Source organism: Arachis stenosperma, chromosome 10 (assembly GCF_014773155.1).
Source record: "Arachis stenosperma cultivar V10309 chromosome 10, arast.V10309.gnm1.PFL2, whole genome shotgun sequence".
NCBI lineage: Eukaryota > Viridiplantae > Streptophyta > Magnoliopsida > Fabales > Fabaceae > Arachis > Arachis stenosperma.
This window is the reverse complement of record NC_080386.1, coordinates 123,414,057-123,426,250: the sequence shown is the minus strand read 5'-3', so window position 1 is coordinate 123,426,250 and position 12,194 is coordinate 123,414,057. Positions and strand designations below refer to the sequence as shown.

Here is a 12,194-nt window from a genome sequence, read left to right as displayed (position 1 = left end):
TTGCTATTCTAAAAGCTGAAAATGGTTTTCTGAAAGATAAACTAAGGGTGGTTGAAACTGCTGTTGAACTTGTTGAAGAAAACAAGCAGTTACAAGCTCAAATTAAAATCTGTGAATACCACCATTCGGTAACTGCAAATCTGAATTATTTTGAAGAAAATAAGTGGCTGCATAAAGAGATAAAAAGGCTTAAAGAGGACTTAACCAACTTTGCTCAAAGCTCAGAAAATTTAAATAAACTCTTGGCTAGTCAAAAACCTCTTTATGATAAGACTGGGTTGGGTTTTCATAAATTTGGAAAATCTGTTGAAAAATCTTCTTTTACAAACATGACATCATCTTCAAATGATGTAAGGTTTCAAAACTCAACAAGCTTTGTGAAAACAACAACTCATAGATTTTGTAGATTATGCAACCGGAATGGACACTTTCCTATTCAATGTTTCTTTAGTGAAAGAATAATTGGAAACAAAGTTTGTAAAATTGTTTGTGACTATAATGGCTTGGGACAAAGAAGATGGTTTGACGTCAAAAGATCCAAAAGATTTGGATACCTAAGGTCACTTGAGATTATTTTGTAGGTTTGCCTAGCATCCAAGCGGAAGGACAACATGTGGTATATGGATAGTGGATGCTCTAAGCACATGACCGGAAAGGCAACCTTCTTCATTAAGCTTGATGAATATGATGGACGGTTTGTCACTTTCGGTGATAATGGAAAAGGAAAGATGGTGGCCATAGGAAAAGTTGGTAAAAGCTTATCTTCCTTCATAAATGATGTTTTACTTGTTGATGGGCTAAAACACAATTTACTAAGCATTAGCCAATTATGTGATCTTGGTTATGAAGTTATTTTTAGAAAATTGGATTGCTTAGTTATTTGTGAAAAATCTGGGAAAATCTTGTTTGAAGCTAAAAGGTGTAATAATGTGTATGGATTGACTCTTGAGGATTTAAAAGATCAAAATGTGACATGTTTTATATCATTTGAATCTGAAAAATGACTTTGGCATAAGAAATTGGGTATGCAAGTATGTACCAAATTTCTAAGCTTGTTAAGAAAAACTTGGTAAGAGGAATTCCAAACATTAAATTTGATAAGGATATTACTTGTGATGCTTGTCAACTAGGCAAACAAGTAAAATCATCTTTTAAACCAAAAGATGGAATCTCTACCAAGAGGCCATTGGAAATGTTGCACATTGATCTTTTTGGTCCCACTAGAACTCAAAGTTTAGGAGGTAAACATTATGGTTTAGTGGTGGTGGATGAATACTCTAGATTCGGTTGGGTACTCTTCCTAACCCATAAGAATGAGGCTTTCCATGCTTTTTCAACCCTTTGTAAAAGGATTCAAATTGAAAAAGATTTAAAAGTTGCCCACTTAAGAAGTGATCATGGAAAAGAATTTAAAAATCACGATTTTGAAAAATTCTGTGATGATTTTAGAATTGCTCATAATTTTTCATGTTCTAAAACTCCTCAACAAAATAGGGTAGTTGAAAGAAGGAATATAAGCCTTCAAGAAATGACTAGGGCTATGCTTTGTGAAAATGATGTTCCAAAATTTTTGTGGGTTGAAGCTGTAAACACAGTTTGTTCTATTTTGAATAGGACTATCATTCGAAAAGGGTTAAAGAAAATTCCTTATGAGTTATGGAAAGAAACCTGTTACGGCCTGGCCCAAACCACTCGCGGGTCAACCCGACCCACGGATGACCCGACCCAAACGGTCGGGCACATTCGGCTCACTTCGCGACCCAGACACGCGTCCTTGACAGTTCTCTGCTACAGCTGTGTGAGGAAGCTTCGAGGAAGGTGGGCTTATCTTTGCGGGGCCCACCTCTGACATGGTATAAATGGGGAGGGACCTATCCTTCCCACAAGGTACGTCACACACTGCCTTACCCTCTTTTTCGCCTGCACATTCGACTGACTTGAGCGTCGGAGAGTCATTGCAGGTGACACCCCCTCTTCGTCGAGAGCTCAGAACGTCGGTTCCCCATCTCGCCCTCACGACCCATTCCAGATCACGCCCTATCTATCCACACGAGGACCACTCCGAACCGTCCGGTATCGACTTACTGAACATTGGCGCCGTCTGTGGGGATCCTGAATGGAGATCGTGCCAGGTCCGGGGGACCACGGCCGCCAGCGGGCCCCGAGGGGGCGACTTCCGATGCCTTCCCCCGCGAGCGGCTGAGATCCCCTCCACGACGAATCGAGCCGTAGTCGAGAGCACAAGAAAGGCGCCCCTTCGGGGGAACCGGTAGCGACAGCGCCAGGATAATACAGGAGCTGCGCCACAGGGTGCAGAACCTGGAGCGCCAACTGGCAGATCAGGAACACCGTCAACAGACCTCCGATCCCGATTACTCTCAGTCTCCCGAGAGTTGGGGAAGAACCTCCCACCGAAGTAGTCGCTCCCGACGTACTTTCGTCCCGAGATCGGAATCGGGGAGTAGCCAGGAGAATGTTGAACACCCCAAGAGGCGAAACAACACAATCATCTATGCCCGGGGCAACAGGCGGGCGTCATAGGACGAGACCGCAAAAATGGAGAAGAGAGATCCGGGGGAACACGGCGACCCGTCATCATGGGCACCACCCCATTCCATCGTTCTATCCTCGAGGTCCGGTTGCCAAAGCACTTTGACAAACCAATGGACATGAGGTATGATGAGACACAAGACCCACAGGAGCACCTCACGGCCTTTGAGGCCCGAATGAACCTCGAGGGAGTAGGAGACGAAGTAAGGTGTCGCACTTTTCCGGTTACCCTGGCAGGCCCTGCGATACGGTGGTTCAATAGCCTCCCACAGGGCTCCGTGGCAGGTTTCTCGGACATCAGCCGTGCCTTCTTAGCCCAATTCACCACCAGAATTGCCAAGGCCAAACACCCGATCAATTTGCTCGGCGTCACTCAGAAAGCTGACGAGATGACCAGAAAGTACCTAGATTGCTTCAATGACGAATGCTTGGAAATTGAGGGGTTAACAGATTCGGTGGCGAGTCTCTGCCTGACGAACGGACTTCTCAACGAGGACTTCAGAAAGCATCTCACCATGAAGCTGGTCTGGACGATGCAAGAGATCCAAACGGTAGCCCGCGAATACATTAATGATGAGGAAGTCAGCCGAGTAGTGGCTACCAACAAGCGGCAACCCTCCTATACTCAGCCCAGGCAACATGGCAACAGAGAAAGACAGAAGGAGCACGTCAGAGACCGCGGCCCAAACAGGACTCCTAGACCATTTCCTCGTGTGGGGAAGTTCACCAACTACACTTAGGGATGGCAACGGGTCCCCATGGGGGCGGGGACATGCCCCCCGCCCCCCGTCCCCGCCACCCATAATCCGTCCCCGTCCCCGCCCCATCCCCGCGACGGGTAACGGGGACATCGTATCCGCCGGGGATCGGAGTCTCCGCGGATATCCGCGGATTCTTTAAAAATTAAAAAATTCAGAGATATAAACAAAAATCTTCAATTATCATTACAATCATAATCTTCATCACCAACAATATTTAGTCATAACTCATAAGTTTATAATCTATACCCAAACCAAATCAATCAAACACAAAAAATTACCCAAACCATAAAAACATTCATATTCATGCTTCCCATTTGAACACAACCATATACCAAATTAATCAACCAGCCACATCAAACAGTAATTTACATTCGGCCATCACTAATCCAAAAATAAAATTTACACAAAATTCACAAACCAGCCATCAACCATCAAAGATCTTCTGCAAACCCACCTCAACCTTCATAAAACACATAACTAAATCCTTCAAATATTCAACTATCCATAACCATATATCCTCACAACATAACAATTAACTTCAAATATTCAATTTCAATTTTTTTAGTCACTGCATTACCAAAAAAACAGAAGGACATATATATATGGAGTAAAATCACAAGATAATTTATTGAAATTCAAATAAAATCAAAGAAAATCACAGAAACCACAAGATAATAATGAAAGAAACAAAAAATGCTTCAAGTAGATGAAAATTACAGAATCACTGAAAAAAATAGCTTTTGTCTTTGGGAAGAAAATGAAGACGGCGACGGTGAAGAACGCTTCTGTCACTGCCTAGGGCTGGATGTCAGGCGAAGAACGCTTCTCCTAGTGCTGGGTGTCAGGCGCGCGAGTGAGTGCAGACGAAGGTGCTGGACGGCGGAGAGTGTGTCTGAGTGGAGGAGGGTGGCAGAGAGAGTGTCTGAGTGGAAGAGGGTGACGGAGCGAATCTAAGAAAAAGAAAAGGACCAGAGCAAGGGTGGTGAGCAGCAGTGAGCGTGAAGGCAGTGAGAGTGGATAAGGGCGGTGAGCGGCGGTGAGTAGCAGTGAGCATGGAGGAGGGACAGAGAGGAAGAAGGAGAATGAGTTTTGAGAGGAGAGTGACTAAGTGACGGCCGGTAGAAAGGAGAGGGTTAAGAGTTAGGGTTTCAGAAATCATAACTAATATATATATATATATAGGGATATTTTAGTAATTTTGTATATGCGGGTGTTATACGGGTCTCCACGGGGCGGGGACCTTGCTCCCCGCCCCCGCCCCGTTTATTTCGCGGATCCCCGTCCCCGCCCCCACGGGTGAAAAAATGTCCCCATCCCCGTCCCCCGGCGGGTAAATCCCCGCGGATACCCGCCTCGCCGGGGAAAATTGCCATCCCTAACTACACTCACCTCACTCTCCCCATCTTTGAAGTTTACCAGCAGATAGCTGAGAAGGGAATCTTGTCGAAGCACCGTCCACTGAAAGACCGGACTAGCGGTAACAAAAGCCTTTACTGCGATTACCATAAGGGATATGGACCCAAAACGCAGGACTGTTTCGACCTAAAAGATGCGCTCGAACAAGCGATTAGGGAGGGGAAACTAGCTGATTTCTTTCACCTCATCAGAGAACCGAGGAGACGGGGTCGCGACCAAGATGGGGAAGACAAGTTCCGAACGGCGAAGCGACGGTAAGAGCCAAGGGATGAGGACCACGATCTCACCGTAGTAAATGTAGTGACCGCGAGGAACACAGCTCCAAGATCAAGATCAGCACACAGAAAAGACACCAAAGTCCTGACGATCTCCTCCTCAATCACATGAAGCTCCAAAAGGGCCTCGTCCATTTCCTTTGGACCTGAAGACTAATGGTTCAACGAGATCCTGGAAAGCCCCCCATGGTCATTACGGCCCGGGTGGGAACCGGCCTCGTCAAACGGATCCTTATAGATACAGGGGCAGACTCAAACATGATGTTCCACAACGTCTTCGATGCATTAGGACTGCGGGACGCCGACCTGACGACTCACCAGCACAATGTCGTAGGGCTAGGCGATAACTTCATCAAGCCAGACGGGAGATCGGTTATGGCCGAGTTCGTAGTCCTGCGAGACTCCACGGCCTATAACATCATACTAGGGAGAAAAACCATCAACGATGTCGGAGCCATAATCAGCACAAAGCTGTTAATCATGAAGTTCGTCAGGGACAACGGATATGTGGGGTCCATAAAAGGAGAGTTGGAAACGGCGGTCGCTTGCGACAACGCCAGCCTTTCCTTGAGGAAAAAGTCCAAAGAAGCATCGGGGGTGTTCCTTGCCGACCTGGACGCCTGGGTCGACGAGAATCCTAGGACATAACTAGAGGGGGACCTAGAAAAGTTCAGGGTTGGGGACACAGAGGAAAAATTCACGTTCATAAATAGAAACCTCCCGCATGAGTTGAAAGAGCCTTTGGTAGATTTGATCAGGGCCAACGGTGACCTGTTCGCTTGGACGCCAGCCGACATGCCAGGCATAGACCCTCATCTTATGTTACACCACCTGGCCGTCAAACTTGAGGCCCGACCGGTGGCTCAGAGGAGAAGGAAGATGTCACAAGAAAGAGCAGAAGAGGTGGCCAAGCAAACGGCATGCCTCCTAGAAGCCAGTTTTATTCGAGAACTAGACTACTCGACTTGGTTATCAAATGTGGTCCTAGTAAAAAAGCACAATGGAAGATGGAGGATGTGTGTGGATTACTCGATTTCAACAAAGCGTGTTCCAAGGACTGCTACCCCCTTCCCAACATTGATGCACTCGTCGATGCGGCGGCGGGTTACCGGTATCTGAGCTTCATGGACGCTTATTCCGGCTACAACCAGATACCAATGCACCGGCCTGACGAGGACAAAACAGCATGCATAACACCGAAAGGAATCTACTGCTACAAGGTGATGCCCTTCGGCCTGAAAAACACGGGGGCCACATACCAGAGGCTGATGAACAAGATATTCAGCGATCTCACAGGCAAGACGGTAGAAGTCTATGTAGATGACATCCTTGCCAAGACCACCCGACCAGATGATCTCCTAAGCGACTTGAGGAACGTGTTCGCGTCCCTTCGACAAAATGGCTTGAGGCTCAACCCGCTCAAATGCGCCTTCGCCATGGAGGCCAGAAAATTCCTGGGATTCATGATCACTCAAAGGGGGGTAGAAGCCAATCCTGAAAAAAGCCAAGCAATACTACAAATGAAAAGCCCAGGATGTATCAAAGACGTCCAGAGGTTGGCAGGAAGACTCACCGCGCTATCCCGTTTCCTCGGAGCGTTGGCAGAAAAATCCATCCCTTTTTCAATCTAATGAGGAAAGGGATGGCGTTTGAATGGATCCCTGCGTGTGAAGAACCATTCCAGCACTTCAAAGAGATCCTGACAGCACCCCCCGTACACGGGAGGTCCAAAAACGGGGAACCACTTTACCTATACCTGGCCATAACGGAAGGAGCGCTCGCAGCAGTCTTGGTACGAGAAGAAGGAAGGACCCAACAGCCAATCTACTTCGTGAGTAGAGCGCTACAGGGAGCAAAAACAAGGTATAGCAAACTAGAGAAACTAGCACTGGCGCTCCTGACCTCTTCCCGCAGACTAAAGCAATACTTCCAGGGCCACCAGATCATTGTGAGAACAGATCAAGGAATCTGCCAGGTACTTCAAAAACCCGACCTCGCGAGAAGAATGATGACTTGGGCCATCGAACTCTCTCAATACGACCTACGATATGATCCCCGGCACACAATCAAGGCACAGACAATGGCCGACTTTCTGGTAGAAGTAACGGGGGACCCCACCGGGGAACCGGGCATACGGTGGAGGCTCCACGTGGACGGAGCCTCCAATCAAAAGTCCGGAGGAGCCGGGGTGATCTTGGAAAGTCCTGCCGGGGTCGTATACGAGCAATCGATCAAGTTTGAGTTCCTAGTATCAAACAACCAAGCGGAATATGAGGCCCTCCTAGGGGGCTTGGCCCTAGCTCGTGAAGTCGGTGTAACAAGGCTTGAAGTGTGCAGCGACTCGCAGGTTGTCACCTCGCATGTAAACGGGAGCTACCAGGCCAGAGACTCGTTGCTACAAAAGTACCTGAAAAAGGTTAAAGAACTGAGCAGCCAGTTCGAGGAGATCACAATCCAACATGTCCCGAGGGAAAGAAACACACGAGCGAATCTCCTATCCAAGTTAGCAAGCACAAAACCAGGAGTAGGCAACCGATCTCTCATCCAAGGCATGCTAAAGGAATCGGCAGTTACGCTCCATCTGACAAAGGCAAACCCCTCCTGGTTGGACCCAATCGTCGACTTCCTCAAGAGCAGCAGACTCCCTGACGACAAGAAAGCAACCAAAGCGTTGAGAAGGGAGGCAGCCAAGTACATAACCATACAGGGATAACTTTTCAAAAAGGGACTCATCCAACCCCTATTGAAGTGCCTACATCCCAAGCAAATGGACTACGTGCTCAGGGAGGTCCATGAAGGATGTTGATCGAGGGCAAAGCCCTAGCAAGAAAGCTCATTCAAGCCAGATACTACTGGCCATCAATGATGGAAGACTCCAAAAAATTTGTGAAAAAATGCACCAAGTGTCAAGAGAATGCTAATTTTCACAGGGCACCAGCTTCCGAGCTAATCCTACTCACGTCCTCCCGACCCTTCGCCCAATGGGGAGTCGACCTCCTTGGACCATTCCCGGTTGGCCCAGGACAAGTCAAATACCTCATAGTCGCCATCGACTACTACACCAAGTGGATAGAGGCCGAAGCGCTAGCCAGCATATCCTCAGCCAATTGCAGAAAGTTCATGTGGAGGCAGGTGATAACTCGATTCGGCATCCCGGAAGTCGTCATCTCAGACAACGAAATGCAATTCACGGACAAGAAGTTCATAGAATTCCTCATCGGCCTGGGTATAAAACAGAAGTTCTCTTCGATAGAGCACCCCCAAACAAATGGAAGGTCGAGTCCGCGAATAGGGTGATCTTACAAGGCCTCAAAAAGCGGCTGGGTGACAAAAAAGGTGCATGGGCTGACGAACTCGCTTCAGTTCTTTGGTCTTACCGTACGACCGAACAGTCCACCACGGGAGAAACCCCCTTCTGCCTAACGTACGGAGTAGACACAATGATAAGCGTAGAAATCGGCGAGCCGAGTCTGCGACTACTAGGGGTGCACAGGCCCGGCCCGGGCCCGAGCACTTTAGGGGCTAATTTGGTGTGATTTCATCGGGTTTAGGGCCGGGTTAGGGTCTCAAAAATAGACCCGGTCATTATTTCGAGTCGGGTTCGGGCCATAGCTCGGGTCACCCGAAGTCGGCCCGGTGGCCCGGTCATCATACATAATTAATATTTTGTGTTATTAGTGATGGATCATGACTATTTTTATGTTGAATTTAAGTATTGTAAACCTTAATATTTTGTGTTATTAGTCATTATAAGACTATAAGTTAATGTTTTATGTTTAGAATGAATAAGACTTTAGACTAATGCATAATATTGTGTTATTTGTATTGATTTAAATATTTGATATTATTAGACAATATTAGTATTGATTGTGGTTTTGCTTTAGTATTGATTGTGGTTATGCTTTAATTTTAAAGAAGGGTTGATTCTTGTTATATTTTTTTAAGTGAATTTTACCATGTTAAATAATGGTTGGAGTCTTGGAAATTTGGATATTTTTACATGCTAGCTTACAAGAAGGTATCAACGTAATGTAATGTTAACGGCCCGGTTTTCACCCGGTTTTCACCCGGTATAATTGTGGCCCGAAAGTGTATTGGTTTCATCGGGTCTAGGGTCGGGTTCGGGTCTAATAAATAGACCCGGTGTATATTTCGGGTCGGGTCTGGGTCCCGTCAAACCCGGCTTCACCCGGCCCATGTGCACCCCTAGCGACTACTTCTGAAGTGAGTAGAAGAAGCGGTGGAGAAAGACCTGATAAAGGAGGCAAAGGAGATGGCCCATCTGACAGAAGTAGCGCTAAAGCAAAAAATAGCCCTGCGTTATAACGCCAAAGTGCTCAGGAGGGAGTTTGAAAAAGATGACCTAGTCTTGCGACGCAACGACATAGGACTCGCGACCCAAGGGGAAGGAAAGCTCGCGACAAACTGGGAAGGACCCTACAGGGTCAGAGAGGTGCTCGGCAAAGGAGCATACAAACTGGAGAAGCTTGATGGCAGGGAGATACCGAGAACTTGGAACGCAGGTAACCTGAGAAGATTTTATTCCAAGCTCGAACACGCCGACTAGGCGGTTCGACGGTTTTAGTGATTCACTATGGCTTAAACACTTACTATGAATATACCTTTGTTTAGCTGCCGATTAATGTTCACTTATCAAATTTGCTTTTCCATCTTTGTTACGCACCCTACCACAATACGTCCCTCATAACGAATGATAAACAGGACGACAACACGGCACCCCGGGACTGATCACCCCGGAAGCCAACCAAGTTAGAAAGCCATAATTAACGGCGACAATAATAATAAAGGCACAACACAGCCTCGCCAAAGATACCAACATAACGGTAAAATGAATAAACGAGCAATGGGCAGACAGAAACAGCACGCTAGATAAACGGAAAAATATATCCACAATCCGATCAAACGGCTAATAAAGTATAACAAAAGTTTCAAAAGTTATATAACAAATACACAAAAAATACAAGACACAAGAGATCACTTCCTAGGTATATCGACGATCTTGCCGTCCTTGATTGTCTTGAAAACGCCAATTGTTGATGTGTCAAAATCCGAAGCAATGACCTTCACCTAAGCCTTGAGAGCCTCTTCGGTCATGAAGATCGCATTCTTTCCTTGCTCTCTAGCCTCTTTATGCTTTTTCTTGAATTCCTCAGCCTCGTCCCGAGCAGTCTTAGCGGCCACAACGGCTGTATCCCGTTCCTTCTCCAAAACGACCACTCGACCTTGCGCGGCACTCAGCTGGCTCTTCAGAGTCATCTCCTGCTCAGTCAAACGTGACACAGAGGCATCGACAGTCTTCAACTTTTCCCCAGCAGACGTGGCCTTCTCCTCGGCAGTCTTAAGTTTCTCCTTTGTCTCAACCAACTGCCCTTGGAGTGTTTCAACTTGAACCTTGAATTTATTATTGGCAGTGACGGCAGACTCGAGCTTCTGGTGCAGCGACGCCATACTAGAACAGGAACTCAGCCTTTCGGGCTATGGCCGCGCCGCGAAGGAGAGTGCGGTACATCCATCGTGCTTGCCCCGAAAGGTCGTTACCATGGAAATGTTCCTCCGTGCCAGGAAGCAGTTGGGTATCTATAAACGACCCGACATCGAAGTTCCTCTCCATCACGGTAAGGACCCCTTCGGGGATAGATTGCGACCTTTGCCTTTTAGGAGTTGGAATGACCCTCAACTCCTCATCCTTAGCCTGACGAGCGGAAGACGAGTGCCCGGTACCCCCACTTCCTCGAGAATGGGGGAATCACGCATCGCATTGACAAGTTTGTCCGACATGATGACGTCGGGAGGTGTGGGCGCCGTTTGTCCCCCCTCGTTCTCGGGAGGCGCCACCGATTGCTCCCCGGCCTTCTCCCCATCATCTTCCTCCAGAAAAGTCTTGTACAAGTTCTTAAGGCCGGTCACTTCGGCAGACATACTCACTGCAAACAAGAAATGAACAAATTAGTAACCAGCATACTAAGGCAAAACAAGCAAGCATGCAAAAAATAACACGACATAGACGACTCACAAATATAATCCCGGGCGACCTCCCGGCTACCCATGAGAAGGTGGGGATTCACATGGTTTCTCCCAAAAATAACCCATAATACGTCGGCTATTTTTCGGTCCACAGCCGACATCCCCTTGTAAGTAACCTTGATAAAAGTATTGGATCCCGCCCCGAAACTCCAATACGTCAGGATGAGGCGTTCTCCCTCCAACGATAACCAAAAAGGGTGATGACCCTTAACCGGTCGAACATTAAAATTCTTGTCCATGAGCCCATGGTAAGAGTCCTCGAACAAGCCGAATATCCTCCGCCCCTGGGCAGATCAGAACGACATAAACCCCTTCCTCGCCTTCCCTTCCTTGGAAGGGTTCGTAAGGTTAAAGAAGAAAAGGATGACGTCGACAGACACCGACAGCTCCAAATACTTGCATACCATCTCGAAACAGCGGATTGAAGCCCAACTGTTCGGATGCAGCTGCGACGGCGCCACGGAGATCCGACTAAGAAGCCCCATTTGAAAGGCAGAAAAGGGGATGCGAACCCCCACTTGGGTGAACATGGCTTTGTAGAACCAAATCCAATCGGCAACCCGGGAGGCATGGAAGTTGAGCTCGTATAACCGCTCATGAAGAGCAGGAACGTAGACGTCATAATTGGCCTCATCGTCAGTACCCCCACATAGGTACTCAGCCTGACGGAACTCAGTGAGCTCCTCCTCACCCATCTGGTTTGGGGAGTCCCTGAGGTCGGAAACCACCCAAGCATACGGGTCATAACCCGCGTCTGAGGTAGAAGCCTGGGCGACAACACGAGGCATACCTACAGTGGGGGCACCACTCGATTAGTCTATGAGGTTGGGAGCTCGAAAAAACCCAGAAACTACACTTAACCTATTCTACAACTCAAACTAAGTATGCCTAAAGACAAACCCCGATGAAAACCTACCCTGGAATGGCAACCCCCCTAATAATACACCTAATCGACACTAAAGAAGATCAAGCAAACAACATGCATGCGATAAGAGGCAGTAGCAGGAGCTAAAACAAAAGCGAGGCAAAAACAGAAAACCAAATGTTTACCTAGATTAGTTTTAAAATATCAAGGAAGGAAGAAGAGAAGCAGATGCACAAGGAAGCAAGAACAGCCCTCTGGGAAATCTGGGAATCAAGAAGAGGG

At 47.4% G+C, this 12,194-nt stretch overlaps 2 protein-coding genes across 2 annotated transcripts; both read left to right on the top strand.

Moving 5' to 3' along the window:
• The first annotated feature begins 2,597 nt into the window (after nucleotides 1–2,597).
• LOC130957623 (uncharacterized) lies at nucleotides 2,598–3,290 on the top strand. The gene has a single exon (XM_057884473.1). The coding sequence runs from the start codon at nucleotides 2,598–2,600 to the stop codon at nucleotides 3,288–3,290; it is 693 nt and encodes a 230-aa protein (XP_057740456.1).
• A 3,354-nt stretch (nucleotides 3,291–6,644) lies between these two features.
• On the top strand, nucleotides 6,645–7,715 carry LOC130957622 (uncharacterized). Its single transcript, XM_057884472.1, has one exon. The coding sequence runs from the start codon at nucleotides 6,645–6,647 to the stop codon at nucleotides 7,713–7,715; it is 1,071 nt and encodes a 356-aa protein (XP_057740455.1).
• Nucleotides 7,716–12,194: the final 4,479 nt, after the last annotated feature.